The sequence below is a fragment of the Eschscholzia californica genome, unplaced genomic scaffold (assembly GCF_041429995.1).
Source record: "Eschscholzia californica isolate CP2 unplaced genomic scaffold, dmEscCali1.0.p SCAF_2, whole genome shotgun sequence".
Taxonomy (NCBI): Eukaryota; Viridiplantae; Streptophyta; class Magnoliopsida; order Ranunculales; family Papaveraceae; genus Eschscholzia; species Eschscholzia californica.
This window is the reverse complement of record NW_028238309.1, coordinates 67,207,425-67,233,879: the sequence shown is the minus strand read 5'-3', so window position 1 is coordinate 67,233,879 and position 26,455 is coordinate 67,207,425. Positions and strand designations below refer to the sequence as shown.

General features: G+C 35.8%; 3 protein-coding genes, 1 long non-coding RNA gene, 1 other non-coding gene and 1 pseudogene across 8 annotated transcripts; 5 read left to right on the top strand and 1 right to left on the bottom strand.

The window, feature by feature from the left end:
- The first annotated feature begins 1,932 nt into the window (after nt 1-1,932).
- On the top strand, nt 1,933-3,382 carry LOC147560592 (ras-related protein RABA5a-like; annotated as a pseudogene). Its single transcript, XR_015235395.1, has 2 exons — nt 1,933-2,358; nt 2,823-3,382. The product of XR_015235395.1 is annotated as a ras-related protein RABA5a-like (transcript).
- A 562-nt stretch (nt 3,383-3,944) lies between these two features.
- On the top strand, nt 3,945-7,925 carry LOC147560590 (FRIGIDA-like protein 1). The gene is made up of 3 exons (XM_086664395.1): nt 3,945-5,022; nt 6,719-6,894; nt 6,994-7,925. The coding sequence occupies exons 1-3, from the start codon at nt 4,215-4,217 to the stop codon at nt 7,792-7,794; spliced, it is 1,785 nt and encodes a 594-aa protein (XP_086520521.1). The 5' UTR covers nt 3,945-4,214; the 3' UTR covers nt 7,795-7,925.
- On the top strand, nt 6,322-6,415 carry LOC147560591 (small nucleolar RNA SNORD96 family). The gene has a single exon (XR_015235474.1). It is a non-coding gene; the product is annotated as a small nucleolar RNA SNORD96 family (small nucleolar RNA).
- A 3,663-nt stretch (nt 7,926-11,588) lies between the features above and the next one.
- Nucleotides 11,589-13,606, top strand: LOC147560589 (putative serine/threonine-protein kinase WNK11). Its single transcript, XM_086664394.1, has 2 exons — nt 11,589-12,442; nt 12,939-13,606. Exons 1-2 carry the CDS (start codon nt 11,939-11,941, stop codon nt 13,404-13,406), a joined length of 972 nt encoding a protein of 323 aa, XP_086520520.1. The 5' UTR covers nt 11,589-11,938; the 3' UTR covers nt 13,407-13,606.
- Nucleotides 13,607-18,539: 4,933 nt separating this feature from the next.
- On the bottom strand, nt 18,540-22,994 carry LOC147560587 (uncharacterized). Of its 3 annotated transcripts, XR_015234829.1 has the most exons (7): nt 22,468-22,994; nt 22,008-22,126; nt 20,907-21,892; nt 20,051-20,217; nt 19,613-19,880; nt 19,215-19,530; nt 18,540-19,084 (listed from the first exon to the last, which is right to left on the bottom strand). It is a non-coding gene; the product is annotated as an uncharacterized LOC147560587 (long non-coding RNA). The 3 variants fall into 3 exon arrangements; XR_015234828.1 differs by lacking the exon at nt 20,051-20,217; XR_015234830.1 differs by lacking the exon at nt 20,051-20,217 and having other exon boundaries at nt 22,060-22,126; nt 22,468-22,663.
- LOC147560588 (Phototropic-responsive NPH3 family protein) lies at nt 18,625-21,647 on the top strand. The gene is made up of 4 exons (XM_086662748.1): nt 18,625-19,087; nt 19,195-19,264; nt 19,338-20,489; nt 20,859-21,647. The coding sequence occupies exons 1-4, from the start codon at nt 18,951-18,953 to the stop codon at nt 21,540-21,542; spliced, it is 2,043 nt and encodes a 680-aa protein (XP_086518874.1). The 5' UTR covers nt 18,625-18,950; the 3' UTR covers nt 21,543-21,647.
- Nucleotides 22,995-26,455: the final 3,461 nt, after the last annotated feature.

The following is a 26,455-nucleotide window of genomic DNA, read 5'->3' as shown; positions in this document are numbered from 1 at the left end:
GATACCAAAAGGGACCCTTCTTTAACCAAGAAATGAAGGGCAAAGGGAAACCCTAAATGAGTTTGTTTGTTTATTTGGTAGAAAAAAAGTTTCTTCTTTCTTTCTTTCTTTCTTAGTACTAGTAGAATGTTTTGTATTATTATTAGTGTCTTATCATGTAGTAGGACCTACCTACATATGTTTGCAATAGGACATGGTCAAAAGGTGAACCAACAAACATTTCTTTCTTTTTTCTGTACCAAATGAAGATTCAAATATATGAAACTATTATTAAGTTGTTTGTTTGGGTTTTCTGGAAAGACTTCATTTTTTTTTGAAGGATTTCTCAAAAAAAAAGCTAAGTTGTTTTAATCTTTAGAATCCCAGAGGGCAAAAAGGAAAATTGGTTGATGTTTCTGAAGCCATTGAAAATTAAATATAACATACGTGTCTCGAACTCAAGACCTAGATGGTAGAAACCAACTTAGTAACTACTCCGAGCAAGTTCTCAACAAAAAAAAAAAACTACTCCAAGCAAGGGTTTTGACAAATTAAGGTCTGTAACGTCGCTTCCTACTTTTCTTTTTAGCTCCCTTTGTGTTAACCTTGTACTTCTGTTTACTTTCTTTTACTAGCTGATAGTATATGAATTGTTATAAGTTTAGGAGTTTTGTTGAAGTGCATTTCATTAATAAAACTGTCAAACAAGTTGTTCCTTTGTTTTCGAAGGGTTGTTTTCATATTTTATACATGAAATTTACGTGCATGATACAATTTGTGTGTGGTTATTAACTCTAGTACTACATTGACTATAGTCTATAACGATGCTCGGAGCTTCAATCAGTATACTCTGAAACCCTACCCCTTCCCTGCCCATGTATGACGTAATGGATTCTTTGTACCATTTTAGGTGCCTAGTATTCTAAATAGGGAAATGATAGAGTGCCCAGCTAGAATGCCCAGTAAAATGCCTAAATTTCCTTATTTAGAAATAAAAGCGGTCCCCACTGTCTTTTAGTGAATCCACGTCAGCTTGGCACCATTTTGGGCGTTGAGCTGGGCACTCTAGCATCTCCCTTCTAAATAATGGTTGTTGCTGTAGTGGGAGTGGGACTGTGGGAGATGTTCACATGATTAAGTTGTATCTATTTAACCTGCAAAGCTAGTTAAATCTAAAAACTTTTCCTGAGGGGATGTTTGTCGGAGACACGGTCGGTGGAGAATATATTTCTGTCTTCGGATTTCTAATAATAAATGGGTACTTTTGCCTATTCAGTTAGAAAGTAAAGATTGTGGTACAAAAAGAAAAAGTAAAGTCACAAAATTTTGTACAACTTTTAACCTTATGTAACAGTATTCCGGGCTAAATTGTCTTGTTTCCATTAAACAGAAACAATTATTTTTCTTCCTTTTTCCTGTTTTCGTTTCTTTGCTTACAGTGTTTATTATTTAAATTTTAAACATCATGATCCGGCTCTCAAACTAGTATTTTTTTTCAACACGAGTCATTTCCGCAGAGAAATATTCTGCAAAAAATAGTGGAGTTATTCTTTTTTCCTTATAGAGGTTGAAAATTTGAAATCAGACAAGCTTCTTATGTAGAGCTACCGTTTCACTTCTTTATGTAGTGTCACTCATTTTTGGAAACTGGGTTGGCTTTAAACATGAGGTTCTTGAGAAATTGCACAATGATCTGGTAGGCGTGCCGAAATTTGGAACCATCTGGTGTTAATTTGATCAAATCACTTTTGACAACAACTTCCCAGAAGGTATTCTTCTTAAATTCGCCTAACTGTGCTGACAATGAGCTGAAGCTTGCTTGCCAATATTGTTTGCATTTCTGTCAGATCTTTATCATCATTGCTTAGTTATCTTATTCTCTTTCCGCCGTTGTTGCCACTAACTAATTGTTACTAATCTTCGTGAAGGGGTGAATTATAGCGGTTTCCTGAAGTAGCAAGAGACAAGTATTAATATTTGGTATGGTCCCTAAGTTGCTGTAGAGCCCACATCATAGAACGGAAAGGGATTGAACCAGATGGCATTTCCTACAGAAGAGGAACACACTGAAGATTATCTTTTCAAGGTTGTTTTAATTGGTGATTCAGCAGTTGGAAAATCGAATTTTGCTAGCGAGATTTGCGAGAGATGAGTTCTACCCGAACTCTAAATCTACCATTGGTGTAGAGTTCCAAACTCAAAAGATGGATATTGATGGGAAAGAAATTAAAGCTCAGATTTGGGACACAGCAGGCCAAGAACGGTTCAGAGCTGTGACATCTGCGTATTACAGAGGTGCTGTTGGAGCTCTTCTTGTTTATGACATTAGTAGGCGACAGACTTTTGAAAGTATAGGCCGGTGGCTAAACGAACTACACAGTAAGCAGTTAACTTCTTATCTGTCTTAATTCTGATGCACTAATAAAAACATAACTGGTTTTACTGGTTAGAAAATTTGATAGAATTACCAAGAAATATTTGTATGACATCCTGATTCGTGACATACCATAAGTTTGAGCTAGCCAGCCCACTCTTTAGTACACCCTTAAAGAATCTTAGAGATATCCGTGGATGAGTTTTCTGAAAGGACTCATCTGGCATCGGAAAAACTCAACCCGAACAAGTAACAACTACTCGGAGTCGGTGTGGACTCAGTTGAGTCTGCTGAGTAGTATACTAGTTGAATCTGTGAGTCCGGGGGTTGCCCAACTACTTAGGTTGAGTGCCATCGTTTTGACAGATCTTGTTAATAGTATTTTGTTTTACTTTTACATCAATATTAAGTACCAGTCCTTCCAAAAAAAACAAAAATTTATACTTACTATTCTTCGATTTCATAACAGCTCACTCGGATATGAATGTGGTTACTATACTTGTTGGCAACAAGACTGATCTCAAAGATGCTAGAGAAGTATCAATAGATGAAGGTAAATCTTTAGCAGAGGCCCAAGGCTAGTTCTTCATGGAAACATCAGCTCTAGACTCATCTAATGTCACCGCTGCCTTCAAAACTGTCGTTAAAGAAATTTACAGCATTTTAAGCCGAAAAGTTATTCAATGCCAAGAGAACAAGAAACAGGATACTGGATGGATGGAAAACGGGAAAACTGTGGTTTTACAAGCAAATACGAACAGTGAAGCAGAGTCACAAGCAGGGAAAGCCAAGTGCTGTTCATCTTAGGAAGGTTGATTAAGTGTGTTCTTGTCTGTGATCGATCTTAGTCTTGTAAAGAAATGTATGGCGAGTTCACGTCGTTTATGAAATGTTTATAAAATTGGTCCCTTCTGTATTTGGGGTTTGGGCCATTATCTCTGGTTTGAAGATGGTAGAAGATGAAAAATAGTAGAAAATGTAAATGCCATGAAGGTGGTTCAAGTAATGATATTGCAAATTGACTCCTAATGTTATCTACCGCTACCATGTATATAATCTTCGTCATTTTTACCCGATCTTGTCAGCCAACGTCTTTAAGTTGGAACACGAAAGCTGAAGCCTTCATTTTGGACTCCCATTAATCTCTCTCCATCAGGCCTATGGCATATATAATCAAGGGTTTGTTCATGAACAAGTCTCTTTCTCTCATTATTAGAACTTGATCCTCCTCCAGCTCTATGTTCAAGTCGGGTATTTAGGCCCCTCATTAATGTGTTACGAGCGATTTACAGACGACCCTGGTCATGGAAGCCTGCCTTAAACACAAGTGATTTACAAATGGGCCTAGTCACGCGCAACCTGCTTTAAACGGCGTTTTAAAAGCCCATAACCCTTCACCTGTCGTTTTGAGGCGGCACAAAAATGTGTGCGGTCGTGGCGGCACAAAAATGTGTGCGGTCGTGCCGGCACAAAAATGTGTGCGGTCGTGCCTGACGGTGAGGTGGCATGTCCGGCGGCACAAAAATGTGTGCGGCCGTGCCTGACGGTGAGGTGGCATGTCATAAAACCCTCGGAGCACCCCTGACAGTGAGCAGCATGTTACTGCTAGTGATATTGTCCGCTATAGAAGGTCATGTTCCGTATCGGTCTGACTTGGTTGACACCCTACCTAGAAGTGGTAAAATTTGTCCGGGCCAGAGCCCCAGGCTTATCATAGAGCCCAGTAAGTACCAAATTCGGGAACCCTAACTAATAGATCAACGCAGCGGCGGAAGATTGATCAGTTTGATTTCTTTCTCTAAAGCGTTTCAATTTTGAATTTTCAGATTTTGGTTGTTTTTTAGGGTTTTGATTTGATTAGATGATGGCGTCAACGCAGTCAATATCTACTGCTATTGAATCCATTGATTCAAAAAAAGAAAATCTTCGAAAAGTTTTCGAAGATCTTCAATCTCAATCATCTTTTCTATCTTCTTTCACACTTCAATGGAAAGATTTAGAAGAACACTTCGATTCGATAAAAAAATCAATCGATGAACGTTTTAAAGAGCTTGAATCGAAAGAGAAATCATCAATTAATGTTTCAAAATCTCTAAAGTCACAACCTTTGCTTCCTTGCAAAGATGAACCAAAGGAAATTTCAGTTTTTCCTAATGAATCTATTGATCCAAGACCAGAAATCAAGTCTTTTTGTATTAAAATGGATGGAATTGGGTTAAGATCTTATATTTCGAATCATCGTAAAGAACTTCCTTTGATTCGTGAAGAAATTTTAGTTGCTCTTAAATTAGCTTCTGATCCAGCTAAATTGGTTTTAGATTCAATGTTAGGGTTTTTTCCCCCAAATTCTAAAGGTGATAAAGATTCAGAATTGGCTGGTAAAAGAAGAACTTGTATTCTTTTATTAGAGAGGTTGATGGATATTTCACCTGAAATTAAACCTCAGGTTAAAGAAGGAGCTCTTAAAGTTGCTATTGAGTGGAAAGAGAAGCTCAACAATGGAGATGAAAATCCTTTAGAACCCTTGGGGTTCTTGCAACTTTTAGCTTCATATGGATTGGCATCTTCTTTTGATGCAAATGATCTGATTGAGATTGCTGTTTCTGTTTCTAAGCGAAAGCAATCGATTGATTTATGTCGATTGCTTTTATCACCAGAGAAAATTCCAGGTACATTTCTGGTTTTTTTCTTAAATTTTATTACATCATTTATAATTAGTGAAACATAATTTGATTGATAGGGTAGTCTGAATCCTGTTCATTAGACACGATCGATCAATGGGTTTTTGTTTTTTGACTTATAGTGTAAGTTTGTGATAATGCATCTTAAGGTCTATATATACATGTTTTAGTTATTCTGTTGTTAATATTGCGACGGGGATGGTTTTCTGGCTGAAAGTCTCCTAACTTATAACCGGAGCGAACAAGTTATGTTCGTAAAATCCTTAGTTAACGTCGTAGAAAAAGTTCATGTTGTTGGTCTTCTTATTGTAGCTCCACCATTAAGTGAACGGTCTCATATTCCATCGCCTTGGATAGCAGCGTTGCTGCCATTACTTCTTTGGACTGGCCATGGGACATACATATTTTTATTCTTGTGATTCTTTACTCGCTAGTTTCTTCATTAGATGTTGATAGTTATCCACATGAGACATATGTTCTTAATGCTCAGTACATGTTTATGTTATAGTTTAATTTTGCGACGGAGAAGATTTTCTGGCTGATAATCTCTTAACTTGTAATGGGAGCGAACAAGTAATGTTCGTAAAATCCTTTGTTAACGTCGCAGAAAAAGTTCCTTAATGTTGTTGGTCCTTAATTGTAGCTCCACCATTAAGTGAACGGTCTCATATTCCATCGCCTTGGACAGCAGCGTTGCTGCCATTACTTCTTGGGACTGGCCATGAGACATACATTTTGTATTCCTGAAATGTTTAATTTGATAATTTATATACAAGATCTTTAGTTATGCACATTATGATATGATGGAAATGTGTTACATAGGTGAGAGTGTATGTCATTATGATTACAATGTGTCTTTTCATGTTGTACACACTTATCATAACTAGGTTCCATGCTTGTTATATGTTTGACGGGGATGATTTTCTGGCAGAAAATCTCCTAACTCGCTGGAGTGAACTAGTTATGTTCATAAAATCCTGAGTTAACGTCATATAGAAAGTTCCTTGATGTTGTTGGTCCTCCTTAATTGGAGCTCCACCATTGAGTGAACGGTCTCATATTCCATCGCCTTGGGGAGCAGCGTCGCTGCCATTACTTCTTGGGACTGGCCATGAGACATATATTATTCATTGTTCGACTTTTTGTTACTTCGTTTTCCCAAGTTATACTCGGTTATGTATATGATGTTGTTTGGTGGTTGAAATCATTGCCTAGAATGACTTGTATCGATCTTTAATATATTCAAGTTTTATATTGTATTTCCCTTGGTCAGCTTTTTGTTGTTTTGTGCCTATGATGATATCAGTTACCAAACACCATCTTTCGGGACTGAATGGGTTCTTTCTGAATCCTTGCTGACATTTCTGCAATTCTGAGGCTATCTATACACTTATTTTCTTCAGAGTAAAATAGAAGTAATATTGAAGAATTTGCGCAACTAAAACAACAATCAATTACTTATTTCTTTTGTAATTGTGTTTGTAGTAGAATGATTATGCCCTAAAGTTTTTATACGTTACACAGTTCATTTATCTACCATCTTAACAGATAATGTTTTCTGGTTCGTGTTGCATTCCATTCTTGTGGTTCTTTGTTGGCTATGCATTTTAAGTACGGTCTCATTTATTAAAAACTTATCAAGTATTTGGCTATCTGAGACCTACTTCATTCTTTCTTCTCACAGATCTCATACGAAAACTCACTGAGAAGGGAAAACAGCTTGATGCTGTTAAATTTGCTTATGCATTTGAACTGGTGGAAATGTTTCCACCAGTACCCCTTCTAAAAGCCTATAAAACCCAATCAAAGAAGATTGCGAATGATGTCCGGGCAAAGGGAAACAATTCTCTGCAATCGCAGGTATGCCCAAAAGTTTCTTTTGAACATACTCTCTCTAGTCCCTTTCTCTCACTGCTTGTATTTAGATATGTATACCTTAATATGTGAACTTGAATACAGAAAGAGGCAACTGCCAAGCAAATTTCTGCCCTGAAAGGGATAGTTAAATGCATTGAAGAGTACAAGCTTGAATCTGAATACCCAAAGCAGAGTCTTGACACACACATAGAACAACTCGAAAAACAGTTATCTTCGAAAAAAAAGACACAAAGTGGCCCATCAACTGCTCCAAATCAGCCGCAGCAGCAGCAACAACATTCGGGGAGCAAGCGTAGTGTTCCTACACCTGTTGCCAACCAGCAACGATCGGGAAATAAGCGTCCTAGAGGGCCAGTTCTGGCACGTACTCCACCATCTAACACTAGGAGTGGTTTGCTTCAAACACCTCAAGTTGAATATCATCACCGAGTAGGTCAAGCTGAGATATATCCACAGTCTAGCTTGTTACTACCTGGGCCAGATAGAGTATCACCTTACCTAGGTGGAACCTCATCGGGCCATTACGGTGGTTTTTCAGCATCTGTTCATGATACTACTATTCCTCAGTATTTGAACAGTTCATCTGTGGCCGGGCCTTATGGGTCTGGTGTTCGTTCACTGAACTATGATTTGACCCGAAGCCCAACTAGGTCTCAAATTTATTCGTTCGAGCACCATGTTGCATCTGGTGGACTGTACGATAGACCAATGGCGGAGGGTATTGGTGGTCGTGTTTTGTCATCAACCCACCATCTTCATCCTACATCTGCAGGTATTGGTGGTCATATTTTGCCATCAAGCCATCATCACCATCTTCCTACTTCTGCAGGTATTGGTGGTCATGTTTTGCCACCAAGTAACCATCCTTCCTACTATCCTTGAAGTTGTTAATGTAGTCTAAGCATGCTGAATTACTACTGTTAATGTAGAAGAAAGTGCCATTTTGGACATATTAGGATTGATATAATATGTTAATTCATGACTGAATTTTATCATACACAAATCTTGGCCTAGTGCGGTTTGTCGTTTTTCTTTCGCTAACTATCTATTGGTCTTTTATATTAGGTTTTGCTAACTCTGTGATAAGAAGCACATAGATGGTTCTGATGATCTTACAGTACACAAATTTTTCTCATTTTTCGTTTTCAGTTGCTCTAGTTAGGTTAGATAGAAACTGATATAAAGTATTTCTTGGATCTAAGTTGACTGGATTTAGGATATCGTAAACATCCATCAGACAGCTAGATTCCGGACGATAATATGTCCCTTAGGTGGCTTATTAATTTATGTTTTCAAAATTTCTGCCAGTTAGATAAGAGTGGTGAAACTGAGTAAAGTGGTTCCCCAATCTCTTCCCTTTCTTCTTTGTATTGATTTCATGGATCAGTCAGTGTCCGTTTTATACTGCCAATTAACCTAAATCAAGTGGCTATATTTTGAGCTTCATTCTTTCTCTGGCTGAAGCTTGTCAAAGCTTCACAGGGCCTGGGACATTAGAGTTTCTGTCAGTACAGGCTAGAGGGAAAAATGATCAAAGACGCAAGCTGATGACCCAGACATCCAGTGTTGTTTTTAATACAACTTCCTTAGATCTAGGGATCGATACTCCGTTTGTGTATATCAACTTTATTTAAGATAAGTAGAATAAACACAATATTTAGTTTATTTGTACTCGATTATTCCATTTAGTCTATGGAAGTTTAACTGAGAAAGGATTTCCCAAATATCGAAAGATAGAGATGATGGCGAGAGAAAATTGTGGTAGATATCAAACAGGCTTGGCAAAATTCTGACACCAAGCAGTAGATGCTCCATCTCAATTTAGCAGATATTTTGTAAAGTGGGTGGTGGTAATCTTTGGGTAAAAGACCAGGAGGTTTGTAAACGTAAGAGTGGTGGGGTTGAGTCGGGGCTTACCGAAGGACAATACAACGACACCCTCTATGATGGCTGCGCAGCCCAAGCTCAGGTTGGGCGGTTATGCCTGGCCTCATGGCGTATTATACATCTTTATTTGTGTTGGAGATGAAAGACATGTATATTTGCCATTGTATGTTTCTTATATATATTTTGTGTATGATTTATGCTAGAGAGACGATGATTTAGCACAAGTTTAACATGTTCAAATAATCTAGAAATTCATTAGGCCATGCCACATCATAAAATCATTATATGACAAATTAAAAATGATTTACCTCCCACCCCACCCCCTTGTACATCGTCCTGCCTTTGTGGTGAATGAAGGTCAGAGGGACTGGATCCAAGATTCACTGACAAAAGAGAGAAGTTAGATCTTGATTTCTAAGCGAAGACAGAAGGCTAGGGTAAAGAAAAGGGAAATGATGGTATCTTCTGGGTACAGGCCTCTCAGTGTGCACTCACTTCTTCTCCTATTTACATCTTTACATGAAGTCTTCAATCACATGTTGGAAAATGATCAAGCCAACTATATTGTCTTCCAGAATGGAGAGATAATTATAAATCATCAGTTGGAATTGACACACGCCTTCCTCTTGGTCTGTATTACAAATCGCAAAGAAATTTCGACCATTCATTTAAAATTCCCTTCCAAATCTATATGTGATCCCGTAGTCCTATCACTGTTGTTACATGTTTTACTATTTTTCTCACTCATAAATGACCAATGATTATTGGAGTACGTTTGATACATGTCAAAACATTTAGATGTGAAAATCATTTTTTTTCTCATGGAGAATAAAACTATTTTTCACACCAGATTTTCAATTTTTACTATTATGTAGATCCGATCTAGTGGAAAGTTCTGAGGGCACCGAGCGTTACTTTATTCGACACTTTTTTAAACTTAGAGGGGGCACCTTTGGAACATCTCAAAATAAAAGCATTAACACTCCAATTTCTTCCATTCGACTTCTACTTAGGTTGTGTTTGATATCAGAGAAATAATTCCATGGAAATAAAAGAGTTCCATAGAAAATCTTTCATGGAATTTATTATGTGGAAATAAGAGTTCTTTTGTTTGATAGTCATTTATTATTTCATGGAAGTACGAGCTATGTTATTTGGTTGACAACTAACTTCTACGAATATAATATTCAATTAAGAGTTTTTATTTACTCCTTATGTAGTCAAAATGATAGTATTTTTTTCTTTTATGTTATCAAATTTACTTTTTCGTCCTTATCTGATTAAATTACATTTTCACTCTTATGCTTCCAAAAGTATTTTTTACTCCTATGTTGTAAAATTATTTAACCTTGTGTCATTTCAATGTAAAAGTGTAGACATGCCATTTTTACACGATAAAGGTGAGAATGTCATTCAAATCACATAAGGGTAAAAATGTCGCTTTGATTTATACTAGGGTAAAAATGCCATTTTGACAACATAAGAGTATGATGTCAATTCGATACTATAAAAGGGTAAAAATGTAATTTATGCTATGTAAAGCCAAAATGTCATTTTAACAACTTTGTATACGTGTCATGTGGTAAGAAGGGCAAAAATGTCATTTGCCCAATGTATAAATAAAAGTTTATTTGCTAAATTTTATGGGTAAGATGTTATTGAGAACATATATGGAGATAATAAATATTAGGTTTTAAGTATCCGAATATATTAAAATATTTTTATTTTGATTTTTGACTTTCCACGGAAACTAATTCCTAGGGTGGAGCAAGGAATCAAAAGTGAACTATTTCATGTAAATAGATTCTTTAGGAAATTAAAGTCATAAAATTATACTTCGTATCAAATAGTGGAAATACCTAATTCTATAGAAATTCTTTTATTATCATGGAAATAGGAGACATCAAACACACCATTCGGTCTATATGAGAGAACACCAACTTGGCGATCGACCAATTTGGGGATCCACAAAGAGATTCTACAAATACTAGAGCTTTGAAGGCAAGACTAGAGCTTTTGTAATTTAATTCAGTTAAGAGTTTTTTTGGTTGTTTTTGGTCCGGGATACCCATTTTCTGATTACCTTTTGTTTGATTGTTTTTGTTTCTAATTGTTTATGAAGAATCAACTATGGTTTTTGATGATGGAAAGCGGAGAGCCAAAGGTGTCTGAAAATATTTTAGGTTTTTTTGTTTCTAATTATTTATGAAGAATTAATTAATTTTTTTTGAAAAATCGACTTCCACTTCATGTGGGAATCGAACTTGAGACATTCAAGTTTTTAGAGTTTATGTCTACACTTTCAACCACTTGGACAAACAAGTGTTGACGAAGAATCAATAACTTATCATCGGAAAGACATGCCCAAATTTAAAAATCTAAAAGTCAATGGGAAATATAAATTTTCTCAAATCAAAGTGGTTGACTTAAGGCGGGCCGTGACCCAACTTAGTCTGACCCGATCCAGGTCATATCCAAATAGCACGCCTCAGTTGACACAAACACAATTAGGTTTAAAGTTTAAACTAGCATATCTATAAGATTTTTTTTATAGGGGGACTCCTACTCTTAAACCCTGGTGTACTCCCGATATGGGGTATATTAGTCTTTGCACAATAGGAGAAAGACTAAGACACCCCTTATCTTAATAGCCACCTAAGCAATAGTGTGTACAAGGAAGGAAAAGAGGAGGGACCCTTTTTATTTTAAAATTTTTTTTAGAAACCCTAAAAAAGATCGGGTCTTTCCTTCCTCTCCATATATATTTAGGTTAACTTGTAGAATGAGCCATCTCTTTATCAGTGCCCAAAAAAAAAAACACCAGAGTCTTCTTGAGAATGTTACTAAAACTCAAAGACGGTTTATCTTTCATTGATGATTGGAGATCTAATCCTATTCGGTTCTTTGATATAATTGTGTTTTAGCAGTTTCCAGTTTTTAGAATTTTCTGATCAACAATCACAACCACTATATATAAACAAAGCAATACCCAGGAGGAAGCAGAAACAACAAGCTAGGGTTTCAAAGTCAGCAAAACCAGCAAAAACAACCAACACCCAGGAAGCAGAAATAAGAAATCAGTGTCTGAAAGTCATCATCAACTAGCAAAATCAAGTAATACCCAGGAAGCAAAAAAAAGATGCCTTGTGTTAACCTAGATCCATCTGATAAAGATGCAGAGCCTTTTGTAGAGATAAGTCCAAAAGGTAGATATGGAAGATATAAAGATCTACTTGGTGCAGGAGCTGTTAAAAAAGTATATAGAGGATTTGATCAAGAAGAAGGAATTGAAGTTGCTTGGAATCAAGTTAACCTAGGTTCTTTTCGAGATAACGAAGATATGATGCATAGATTATCTTCAGAAGTTAGATTATTAAAGAGTTTGGATCATCAAAATATAATATCATTATATGATGTTTGGGTTGAGAAAGAAGAAAATACTTTGAATTTTATTACTGAAATTTGTACAAGTGGAAATTTAAGAGAATATCGACTAAAACATCGACATGTTTCGATCAAAGCTATTAAGAGATGGTGTAAACAGATACTCAAAGGGTTGGATTATCTTCATACACATGAACCTTGCATCATTCATAGAGATCTTAATTGCAGTAATATCTTTGTCAATGGACATATTGGACAGGTATGAATCAATCATCTTACACCCCTTTTCTTTTTTTAAATTTTAGTTTTATGTTCTTGAATTATTTTTTGATGATCTTAATTTTTAGTTTGATTATTAGGTAATCTTTAATATTTTTTATTTTAATTTTCATAAAGTTTAGATTTTTTTTTTTAAGATTTTGAACCAAATTTTATGTTTTTAGTAAGTTTCTATTTTCTAATCCTTAGAATATATCCTAGACTCTAACCCTAGATTTAGTTTCTATATTATATTATAAGTTTTTAATTGTGGGCCATGTCAAAGATTACTACCTAAAAATTAGCCATCTACTTATGAAAATATATCTCCCATAATCATGGAAACTTAAGTTTTAGAAAAACAAATGTTGTTTGGCCAAATTTCTCACTTTAATAGTCCAGTCCTTATATGTTTGTTTAATGTGTTTCATTTGATTTTTTTTCTAAAATTTATGAGTCAAGTAGAATCTAATGTTGGATCTTACATTTCATGATAGGTAAAAATTGGAGATTTTGGATTCGCAGCTGTCGTGGGACGAAGTCATGTAGCTCATACGATGATTGGTACTCCGGAATTCATGGCACCCGAGTACTACGACGAAAATTACACGGAATTGGTGGATATTTATGCATTTGGATTATGTGTTTTAGAATTAGCAACACTTGAGATCCCATATTTGGAATGTGATAATCTTCTTAAAATTTACAACAAGGTTAGTTCAGGGATTAGGCCTCAATCAATGAACAAGGTGAAGAATCAAGAAGTTAAAGAATTCATTGAGAAATGCTTAGCAAAACCAAGAGCAAGACCTTCAGCTTCAGAATTGCTTAATGACTCGTTTTTCGACGAGATTAATGAAGATGAAACGAACGACGCTAGTAGTAGCAACAACTTTGATGAAGAGACATTTCGCCAAGAACTCATGCAAATACCCGTGGTAGAAAAAAGTCGAACTGGTTACTAAAAGGATCTACCCACAGTTTGTTAGTTCTTTTTTTGTTTGTTTAGGCGGCGGTGATATATAATGATAGGTGCTCAATGAAGTGTCAACCTAGTTGGGATGTCATTTTGTAGCATAGTGAAGTTATCACCCCCATTAGTTTGAATTTCAATTTGTACATACATTTGGTTATATCAATTAATGAAGTATTGAGTTTGTTTAAATTTTCTTCTAGGTTTAAGGCAATTCTTATTTATGTGTCCAATTGCTTGAATAAATCAATCTTCACAGATGAACAACTTATAAAAAAAGGTTCGAGAGCATAAAATCCTAACAGAAAATGCTATTTGGGAGCATAAAATCCTAAGAGAAAATGCTATTTGGTTCGAAAATAGAGTCAGATCAACGCGAAATTGCTATGGCCGGTTCCTCTCCACATGCCCGGATTAGCAAAAGTAGGTCATATCTGTTTTCAAGCGGTAGTAAACCCTCATTTTCGAGCCAAGGCAAATAGCATATGTGAAAGCCCAAGCAATGATCAAAGCTTGTTGACTCAATTGCTTAGTAGATAATATACATATGTCAAACAAGACGCGTTTACTTGCTAGATACACCATGACAACAACAAAGTGGGAAAAGTGGGCAGAAAATGGCATTTTTTTTTATTAGAATATTATCCTTTTATTGTGGAATAGTTGGTGAGTTTTGGTAAGCTGGAATAATTCATGATTAAGAATCATTCTTATGCCAATAATTTTGACTTTATAACTTGGCCTTCAGTACTTGATGGTCAAAATTTGACAAAAGCCATTGTGGAATATAATATATATGGCAGTTTAGGGCTAATTCAAAATTCACCTTTTCATATATATGGTGATGTAAAATGTGATGTATTGACCTTATTTACCCTAAATGTCAAATATCATCATGCTTTTTGCAGCAAAAACAAATCACCATGCTTTATCTTTCTTCTTGTTTGCTAGTCGTGTGAAATTTGTGAATTTGATTGATGCCAAGGTTGTGATTGAAATATAATTAGTTAGATATTTGTAGCAATATTTTAAATTAGTAGTGAGTTTTAGCAGCCGGCACACAATTTTCATACATTACTGTCTTGATATGTTATTTTGTGTCGTGGTTAGATAAAATATATATTTGATCACTTCCTATTACATTCAAACGCTACGACTACGTCCGTGAATGTCTTTTGGCTTTCATCATTCAACATATATCCATAATACGACATAGATCCGTAAAACAAGTTCATTATTATACTCCAACCACAGAAATAATATTAATAATTTCGTTATAGTTTATATCTGCCCTATTTAAGATTGCCTTTTGGCTCTCATCATTCAACATAAAACCATAAAAGCGACTCCTCGGACCCAATTGTGGCTTATTGTGTTTACTATTTGATTATCTCAACTTTCTGATTTAAGCATAAATCCATCGATGACGCCAACCAGTCAACAACCTACAGGTCAACCATCAACTAGTCACCCTCTTAATGGGCCAGTTTAATGTAGCTCTAAGACATGAAATATTTAATACTAACAACACCAACCATAGGTAGTGGACATAGGTTCATCTTTAGAAATTAAATTGAAAAAAAAAATCACAACCAAGAAAATAGGAAAACCAATATGAATATCCCCCTTTAGAAAATAGTACTAACTCGAAATCACAAACTATGTCTCCCCCTCATAGAAGTGCTAATCAACGGGTTGATTCCAATTCAGATATCGAACATTTCAGAAGTAAACCTATTAGTAGGACGGGTTCCTTCCCACCAAGTCTATAATGAAAATCAAGAATCAAAAGTTGTAATTCTACATACAATTTCACATTTCAAATACAAACAATTTCCATGTTTTAAACACAACACACCGTGCAAGTTGCAACCTAGAAGCACATTCCACAGCTGAGGACTAGTTGAAGCATGTGGGCTCCAACTTGAATTAGGGGATCCCATTCCAACCCACGGCCCACCACAACATCTTGTGACCTCTTGATTGAGCCTCTCAGCTTATGGACTTTCCCTTATCAAAGTACCATGGGCCAGCCCATTTAACCAAGTGGTCCTATAAAGTCATCCAAAGGGATTTCAACAAAAAAAAAAAAAAGTCATCCAAAGGGTAATTTCATTATTTTATTTGTATGAAAATTTTTGGAGGCATAACAGGAATTAGTCTACCAAGCTTGATCAATGTTTCTTTTTGTTTTTAAGAGTAGACAAATTTTTTCTATTGATCAAATACAAATAAAAACAACAATAAAAATCAGAGGTTGTTTCCGCTCTTTGAAATCCAAAATAGAAAAGTAGACATAAAATTTTTAAGAGTATAAAAACGTACTAGTTAAAAAAATGAATAAACAAAGATACAAAGCTAGAAATGTATTAAATTTTCAAAATAATTAAAAGGTATCGTGGCCAGAAACCCTAAAGAAAAGTCTTAAAAGTTCAAAGAATGTTGTCTATAGAACTTATGTGATAATATTTCCGTACGAGAGAAGGGCGATCTAGCAACCGAGAATATAATGTCTAGGTCTTTTCCATTTATTGTCAATTGGTTTTGAGTTGGATGACTATAAACTTAACATGATATTAGAGTCTAAGCCCACGCGTTATAGGCTTAAAAGCTACATGTAATTCACCTCACCAAAAAGAAGAAAACAACTTCCAAAGTAGTTATATAAAATGAGAGTGCCCAAATAGAGGTGCCTATAGAATCTCTCTTCTTGTATCTGATGCCCCCAAGTCTAATTCGGTATGTGGCACCATTATCATTATCCTTTTGGTGTTGTACCCATATGAGCCCAGGGAGTTCGGCCTTTCTAAAGAAAAAATTATACACATCCAGGAAGTCAAACACTTGTACCGCATGTCACAACTTAGAGTTGGCCCAGTCCGTGGAAGGATTAGATGGAACTCCCGTCTACCTTAATATAATTTCAATTTCTAGCCCCATAACAAATGGTTAGTGAGATTTGGTTTAGCGGTTTAGAACTTTTGAGAAGAGAATAATATTAACTATTTAGACGATTCAGAGTTTGTCTGAAACAACGAAGAAAAAAACATACACCACAAAGGTTATCTGAAAACCAAATATTTGGGCCACAACTAATACCACTAGAGTTATAGCTCAGGGCTCTTCAATTTACAAGATACCTTCTTGGTTTGGCTCATATGTATTTAATAGGGAATTTCTGAAAAATCATTAAGAATCTAAAAATGGTATGAATTAAGAAAAGCCAAGAACTCCCTAAATAAATGATCTACTAGGAGAATTGAGAAGACATGATATAATCACTTGATCCAAAATTTATATTATAATAATCAGATCTTAATTGACTGAAATTGAAGAAATCTTAAAGTCCCCACCCTCTTCTTGTTTTTGTCTCTTTAAACAATAAAATTTCCACACAATCAAAGGAATGTATTGCTTCACTTCCAAGTCTTTGCCAACTACATCCTTACCAACCCTTTCTTCTATAAAACTTTCCCAAGATTTTTTTTGTTCTTCCCAATAATATTTACAAACTTAAATAACTTCAAAAAATCTAACTATTCTAGACCCTTAGATGGATTATTAACCATGATCAACCACCATGAAATTTTCACTATGGTTATCATATACTAAGGGAAAATGGACACGACTGATAGATTATACATACAATCTAATTGATTGTCATTTGATTGCTTTCTGCTATCTGTTTGACCTAATATTTCTTTCTATTGTCATTGTATTGTTGTTCTTAACATTTCTTTGACTTCGAAGATGTATATCTCTAAAATGCCAGTAAAACAATGTGAATGACTCAAAAAGTGAAGAAGTGTGAGTACTATGTCACTACAAAACTAGTCTCTTTTTTTTGTTGAAAGTACAATACGAGTCTTTTTTATATGTAAATGCAACAACAACACTTTGACTATAGCATATAAATTTTACCAACATATCACAGGAAATCCCTTAATATTGGTTTGAAATAGACATTTTAATAATAGAAAAAGTATTGATATAATTAATAAATAATATATTTGGAAATTTGAAGAGAATGGGATTTTGGGGAGGTGGGAGGAGGAAGAAAAGGAGAGGAGCCAAATAAAGGCCAAAAACAGGCAGACGAAAATTCAGAAGCCGTGCCGTCTTGGGTGTCTTAGTAGAGAGAGAGAGCATGTGGAGTTCAAAGCAGACAAAACTTCTTCCTCAATTCACTTCCCACCTCTTTCTCTCTTCTCCCCATTTCTCTATGTTATCATCCCTTTCTCTTCTTTCATGCTTTCATGGGCCAAGACCTCATTCATCTATAGCTCTCTAATTTGGATAGTGGTGCTTATCAATGTGGGACGGTTTTGGGCTCAACCCGGTCCATACAGGCCCGACCTCGAGTACGGAAAAAACGGGCAGGTTTACTTGGGGTTCCTCCCGTTCTGCGGCTGGGACTGTTTTAAACCCGGGTTAGACCGGCGCGTAAGGGAAAAAGGGCAGGTCAACTTGGATTTTCTCCCGATCTAAGACTGGGCCTCTGTTTTAAACCCAGCTGGCCCGACCAAACTCGATCAGGTACCGATCACAAGCTGGCCCAGGGTATACCCAACCCGGGTTGGTTGAGCCCGAACCGATAAACAACAGTAATTTTGGATGAGTACTGTAATACTCTGTCTGGTTAAACCGATCATTCAGCGTAGATGGTCACTATTCAGAAAATTTGATACACTTAATAGAAAATGGAATATTAGAACTATCTTAAATTTTGTGTTAATGTATATTTCGAGCCAATGTGAATATGATTTTACAGGTTTTACTAGATTTTTGTATAAAACACGTAAACCAACCCTTCTCAACTACTAAATATTCTACTATAATTCCAACCATCTATAGATGAACTTGTATTTCTATCCTCATTTCGCTAAGAACCCAAGTTGAAGCCTCGAAGGAAATTGTTTCTTATTGCGGGAAGACATGGGAACACACAACCACCTATTTGTAGTACAAAAAGACTAACATCAAATCACTCTTTCAAACATACGAAAACATTGTCAATACCACCAATTTATACCGAACGAAGCCCACTCCTTATCCAACGATATACTTTTTCTATCTCGATTTTGTAGATCTCAACAATGTATACAAAACGGCACGATACAAGATATGCAAAATATAAAAAGAATTTTATTTTTTTAGTCATAATTTTAAGTTTTTCATTGAAATAAGAAAGGATGAGATTTCAATTCCCCATCACTTACATAAGTTACAAGTCTTTTTGAAGCCTAAGAAGTTGGAATTTAAGTTCACTCGTGCGGATTTGACTTTGACTCAAATCAAGGAGCTACTTTCATAAACTAATAAAACCACCTCATTTTTCTCTCATTCATCCCTTCTTTTCTTCTTTCTTCTTCTTCTTCTTCTTCTTTCTTCTTTCTTCTTCTCCACCTCTTCCAAATTCTAAGAGCCTCTTTTAATGGGGTTCTGAAATTTCGCCCTCATTTTACAGCTATTTGGTGAAGTACCCAAGTTTCTATATCTACCTATAATACTGAATTGAGTTCTTAATTTATCAGTAATGACTTCTCTTGTGAAAGATTTGCATGAGTTATTGATAATGGAAACTTCAAGCCCCAAAACAACTAGTTCATTAGCATTAAGTCCTTTCCCTTCTCCTAATGTTGGAGCTTTACTCAAGATCAAAGTACTTGCCTGGTAAGAATAAGATCAATCAATATAGTAATCCATGTCATATTTGCATTCTTACTATGTTTTAATGATGGAAAGACTGAATAATCAAGATTATTGTACTGACATTTCAGGAGCCAAGAGACGGGTTTACCTCTGTCGATTCATGTTCGAGTTGCTGACAGAGTTTACGATCTTCATAAGGTAACAAAGAAGACCGAAATAGCATGATTTCTGATGTTTTCGAGTTCTGATTTTCTTTTCTATGATTTTGCAGCATCCATTGCTTTCGAAGAGTGGGTATTTCCGAAAAGCATTACTTGAATCGACAGACATCGAATTACCACATAATTTTCCTGGAGGAGCAGAAGTGTTTGAAATGGTGGCATTATTTAATTATAGTTCTTCGACTCTGATTGATCCTTTTAACGTTGCAGCTCTTCGTTGTGCAGCTGATTTCCTAGAAATGACTGAAGAATATGGTTCGGGTAATCTCTGTGAACGTTCGGATCTTTATCTAAACCAAGTAGTTTTGCAGAATTGGGATGATACCTTAATTGTACTTCAAAAATGTCAAACTTTACTGCCACTATCTGAGGAGCTTTTGATTGTGAGCCGATGTGTCGAGTCTCTTGCATTCATGGCTTGTATGGAGATTCTTGATCCTGAACATAGAAGGGATAGACCAGTAGTCAACTTGGAAGCCATGGCCGGTCGAGCTTGGAGCTCTGACACTGTCAAAGAACTCGCTGCCCAAGATCTCTGGATCAAAGATCTCATGGCACTTCCATTTAGATTCTTCGAAAGGATAATCAAGTCCCTAAGGAAACAAGGAATGAAGGAGAAATATGTTAGTCCGATAATCGTTTTCTATGCAAACAAATGGGTTTTATCGAAAAAGACTCACCAGTATTGGGAGAGTGTTAATGAAAAAAACAGAGGTGGTAACGCAAATAACAAGGTATTAATGATCTTACAAGGTATACTAACATTGATTCCATTAGGACATAAAGCAAGTAAAACGATTCCGGTCGGGTTTTACTTTGCTTTGTTATCGAGAGCTCTCGAACTCGATCTAAGTAGTGAAAGTAAGAAAAAGTTGCAAGATCAAATAGCAGCTATGTTACATTCAGCTGTGGTAGATGATTTTCTGATTCCTGCAAGTTGTACAGAGTCGATTGCGTCTAGTGTCGAGTTAGCTATAATGGAGAATATAATTTCATCTAGTTTAGCATTGACTGCAGATTCAGAACAAACACCATCTGATATCAATTGTGTTGTAGCAGAATTGTGGGATAAGTATCTTTCTCTAATAGCTCATGATCGAAATATGGAAGTAAAACGATTCATGCGTCTTATAGAGATAGTTCCTATATCTTATCGACAGACCCACGATCATCTCTATAGAGCAATGAGCACTTTTCTATCTGTAAGTTCTTCTAAATTTCAAATATTTACGTAGTTGTACATGTATAAAATTTATCATTGGTTGTATTTATTTTTCTCAAATTCAGGTCTGAAATCTGACTCGAGATCTGAATTGTCTCGAGTCAGATTTCATTACTCGTTTTATATCACTCGTGTGTCTGACTCATTGGAATGACTGACTGGGGCTGATTTTTAGCCTATTTGAGTCAGACATAAAATAAGTCTGAATTAAGACCCCATTGTCTGAAATAACTATTGTATTCTGATGAAAACAAGTGAGACTCGGACAAATTACACTCAGTCGAGCCAGATTCAGACACTAGAAAAACACTACTTGTGGATAAATCTAAGTTTATTTTCATGATTTCAGGAACACAAAGACATATCGGCGGAAGAGAAGACATCAGTCTGCAAATACCTCAATTGCCAAAACCTATCACAAGAGATTTGCATTGAAGCTGTTCAAAATGAGTTGATGCCGTTACGTTTGATTGTCCAAGCACTATTCATTCAGCAGCTGAATACACACCAAGCTTTCAAAGATTGTTCGGATTCATTTAGATATGAAAAATATGCCGATTTCTCTGGAAGTCTATGGAGCTCAAGATATGCAAACCCGAAAAGCCAAATCCTAGGAGAAACTCCATATAAAGAAGCAATTGGCGAAGAAACAGTGGTTAGGCCACTGGGTTTCTTGATGCAGAAAGACATAGCAATGCAAAGATCAGACTTGTCTAGGAGTGATTATGAATCAACAAGCTTCAGGATTCAAAACCTGGAACAAGAGCTTGTGTCGTTGAAGAGAAGTCTTCAATGGCAGACGTTCTCGACAGGTTCGGAACCACTCTTTGGTAGGTCAGAGATCATTAGACCATTTGGTATGGAAGGAAGATCATTGAGTAAGAAGAGAAACCCACTTGGACAAGCTACTAGTTGTATTGGTTCAGTGAGTTTTGCTTCACAGAGAAAATATGCAAATAGAATTCTCAAAGTTTTCCGGAGGATAACTCTGATCGGTAAAAGCAAATCATCAAACAGGAAATCCAAATCCTGAGATTCTCGTCCATGCCCCAAATCTCTGTAGCCAAATCACTACGCCATATGTATTAAAGTTGGTATCAGTAACCAAAATGAAAGTTCAATGTTATTTACTAGACCATATCATATTATCGTACACTCTAAAATCATTCGTGTAAGCAGTAAACACAGATGATTCCATTGTATATATGCATATCACGCATTGCTCATTAACATAAAAAAGAGCAGTTTTACTGTATTTTCCGTTCCACAAAAATCCGTGTTTCTTTATTTCAGTCTTCTTCAGAGCAAAGATTGAATTGAGAAGCAAGCGTAGTTTTAGAATAAGCTAAGTGCACAATATCAAGCACCGACCCGAAGGTTCATCTGCCAAAATAGATCAAATATAACGATCAAAGAGTGGTAACGAGAATCCAGAACAAGAAACCCATAAGAGAGTAACAATCATATCGGGGAAGGAGCTTATACTATATCAAGTAACAAAAGGATAACTACACAATAAGGTGCAACTTTGACATTATAAATCGCTCTACCTCATTTATGGGAGAAACCGTTAAGGTCATCGAGGAGTTGAGCTTCATAGATTCGTATAACATCCACCTACAAAAAGATATAGAGAAAACGAATTAAAAGTGAAATGTGAGCTTTCGCGATATGTCTAACACTACACATCGATACACCTTTATCATGTTTTTTAGCAATTCAAAATTGCCTCTATCCATGATTGTCAAACAAATCAGTTAAACTATATGGGTATGTGTTAATTGTAATGAGTGATGTTAATAAATCATTAATTTCATAATCACTAATGCAAAACTATAGCTATCATTTCAGCAAATTGAAAAAGTAGACGTTTTTATTCTAAACTAGCACAAATAAACACCAAATAGAAATTAAAGCTATAAAACCCATAATTGAGAAAATGAAGAGAAGATTCAGACCTTTCATTGTCATTTTTCGATTGAATCCACTGAAGAAGAGCATTTGGGGTTTGGGGAGATTGAAGTTTCAGCAAAATTAGGGTTGGAAAAGTCCAAGAAGAGGGATAACCAGTGATTTGAGAAAGCTAGGGAGAGAGTTGAGGGATTTCATCTTCAATATAAAGTTTGGTTTTGCAATTTCATAAATGAGGGAACCATTTTAGGGTCCATTTGTTGGGTGGAAAAATAAGGCTGAGAAAGTCGTCTTCGTAGGAAAATGGAGTGGCGGTTAGAGGTGTCAAATGAGTCGGACTCCCGCGCTGAACTGTGCTTGGCCAGGGCTGGACCATCGTAGACAGTTCAGGGACCTCAAGTGCTGGCCAAGGGCCTAGTGTGGACCCACGCTGGCCACCATGTCCAACCACTTAACCTAGTTCAGGCTGGCCAAAGGGCCTTACAAGGCACATGACAAAGCTAGACTGAAACCTTTCCTAATTTGGGGAATCATGGGTTCAAATAGGACTCTCATTCTCAAATGAAATGATTGCTAGAATAGGTAAAAGAAATAACAAGGCTAAAATACCCGTCTTGTATACGTTACTTGCTAGCTTTACAATTGCAACGGTTATGCTTTGCCCGAAACTCAGGCTGAAATGCACACAAAACCGACGTGGGCGACTGGATTTTCCCAAGGCCAACAAGAGAGAGGAGGCGAAATCCGATTGTCCACATTAGATTATGACCAAATATCAACAAGTTCTTTTGTGCAGAGTAAAAAAATTCTTACCGTTGTCCTATTTTCTATATGCTTTAGTGGGTGGTTTATGTCTAGTCTTTTCGGGTCGCCTGACCTAGGCCGATGGCGCTCCCTGACAACGCTTTTATTTGAGGTACAATGACTCTCTAGGGTTTTGATGAACTAGTACCTGAAACCAAAATATCATGAAGGATTCAGTGAACGTCTTGACATGAGTAACACAAGACAATTCACTGAATGGTTGTTGACTCGACTAAGACTACAATTGGAGTATAAAATCAACAATATTTAACTGCTTGGGCTTGAGAGTTCCGCTGCTTGAGGAATTATGTGATGGCTTGTGGCCTAACCCAGTCTCACGTTGATCGTTGTGTCCAACCTCTTATCCTAGTTTGGCTGGCTAGAGGGCTCTTAAACAGCCCAGGAGAAGCTAGATGGACTGGTCTGTCAAATGGTTGGGTTACTCTCGTCTAGGCTGTGCCGGCCTAAACTAGATCATCTTTAGGGGGCTAAACCACACCATGGTTGGGCCACTTTGTCCATCTTTTTGACTTAGTTCAAGCTTGCCAATCAGCCGGGCGCGCAGCTGTGAACCCCTAAAACGTCTAGTTTCAAAGATTTTGAAACTTAACCTTCAATACGATCCATTTTGCAGATATGAGAGGGTTAAAATGAGAAATAACGGTAAGGACTGTAATAAGATCATTTACGGTTAATTAAATTTCGATTAGAACCATGTCTATGTAGCTCCTTCATCATCACTCCATCCTGGTTAGCACTTGCACGCCTTTCCTCAAATACAACAATCAAGAGGACCACAACTTTTGTAAGCACCTTCCCTGCTGGTAAAAAATGTCCAAAGTCATCATTTATGGCCTTCCACATTTGGACAAAAAAAGCAATTAGGGCAAAGCAAGAACGACACCACGACATCACCCCCAACATTTTGGTTTCAGTAATCACATAATAGACTTTCAAACGGTTTTCCTTCTTTGGTGAGAAAAAAAGAAAGTCTCATAGACTGCTTTATTTTGTTAAAGTCTTTTCTCACCTAACTTGACAACTTCCATTGTCTATTGTTTTGATCAAATGATATGTCTAGTGGGTTTTTAAGGTTTACAAGATTACACGTCGTCATCCAGTATGAAGTAGTGGCGTGAATGAGAATTTAAGAGTCCAATGCTAATTTATTAACAGAGAAATGTTTGATAAAGAGCACCAATTGCACTCCTTAAATTACGTCACACAAAATTACAGATCACTATATGAAGTGTACGCATGAGAATGATAATTTATATAATTTTGTTGGTAACTAACTAATTTTCAATTTCATCAAAAAAAAAAAAAAAACTAACTAATTTTCAACCGGCGAAGAAGGGTTTTTGTAGATGCACCTATTGCGACTTCGAAATGAATTAAAATTACTTACACTAGTTATACATGATCGTATACCTATCATCTGTTATGTCTTTAACGCATATCTCGATGAAATAAAATTACTAAATAACGACAGAGTACATTTCTCAAGATTCGGTATATGGCTTTCAAAGTTTGTGTAGCATTGTTTCATGGATTTCTTGTGTTAACTGGAGGGTCCCAATTCATATATCTTTATGTTGCAAATATTTTTATTATGCCTATGATGGCTTAACCAAGGCCCCCACTAATATCATATCATTGACTAGGAGTTGGAAGAGGCAACCATCCCTTTCTCCCTTTTAAGATTGGGGTTCAGGAAAGATTTTATGCCTCTTTCTCTTCATTCTTTTATTCAGTATGAATTTGAGGCAAATACATAGGTATTTTGAGTTTTGTACTTTGATTATTAAATTTCTAAATAAAAGAAAAGTGAAAAAGAAAGAGAAAAAATATGTACTATGAATTCTTCTATAAAAGAAAAGAAATGTGTTTTAAAATTGTGATATTTCATCCGGAGTACTAACATTTTGAAACACACACGATCTCAAATAAGTTTGAATATTGAACAACTAAATTCTTCCATGGACAAAAGAAATGTTGGAATTGAACCTCCACCGTTACGACTATATAAGCTACAATACTAAAGAGCTTATTGAGTTTATATTGACCAACTCAACTACTAGCTAGATTGAATTATAAATCAATCATTTGAAGAAAAAAAATTGTTGAAAAGTAAAATGAAACCATTTAATAAATGTTGTGACCTAATCTAGATGCCTTGAAAACATTTTCAGCAAAAAAAAACTACTAAAATGAAACCATTTAATAAATGTAGTGACCTAATCTGGATGCCTTGAAAACCATTGACACTTGTGTAGATAAACTACCACAACCATTAGTAATTTTAATACTTTTAAGTCACAAATGGTTTGTTGTTGTTGTTCAAAGAGTTAGAAATGCTCTTGGTTTGGGCTTTGCCACTATCCAAATAGCATAACTATTCCTTCTAAGACAAAAAAATTATTTAGCAACAAATAAGAATCATCTTATCTCATTTATTATCGTAATGAAATACCAAATACACAACACCAAAATTGCATAATGTTTGATGGTGAGGTGCAATATAGATTGTATGTCTCTCAAAAATCATTTTTGGACAAATTTTGTTAGGTGGTCTTGAGTCTCTCTCACCCTAAAAACTAGCTCAAGAGGTAAGGCTGCTCCTACACTTATTAACACACCCCATCTATTTATCAAATCTTATCTTGTTTTGCATTTGTCTTGTCTACGAAAATTTCAAAACAATCGATATGATTTTGCTCGTCTAAAGACCCTCAACAGATGTTTGATAATTCTGACAAAGAATTGCATCAACAAAACATAATATTAATATTAAGTTAAATAGGTAATCATAAATAAAGAAAAACAAAATCTATGGTCATAAAATGCTTATCAAACAAAGAAGATAAAATCTATGGACCTCTAATTATCCATACTAAACTATAAATCATGCACATCAACCATTCAGTGGCCGACATGTAACCCACTAAGCCACAATTTTTTGGCAAACTAAAATGACAAAAATACCCTTGACTTTTACATGGAATATTTAAGGGGTTGTGACCTTTTTATAATAATCAAAATAAGCTCTAAAGTTGGCCAAACATGTGATGGACAACATCAACAAACACCAAATGGGCTGTTTTTTAGGTTTTGACTAAAACACCCTCCATTTTGAATCCTATAAAGGGTATTATTGATAAATTAACTATAATTTGAAATTCCTTATAAAAAAAAAAAGCAAATAAAAATTAGACTATTTGTCTTTTATAA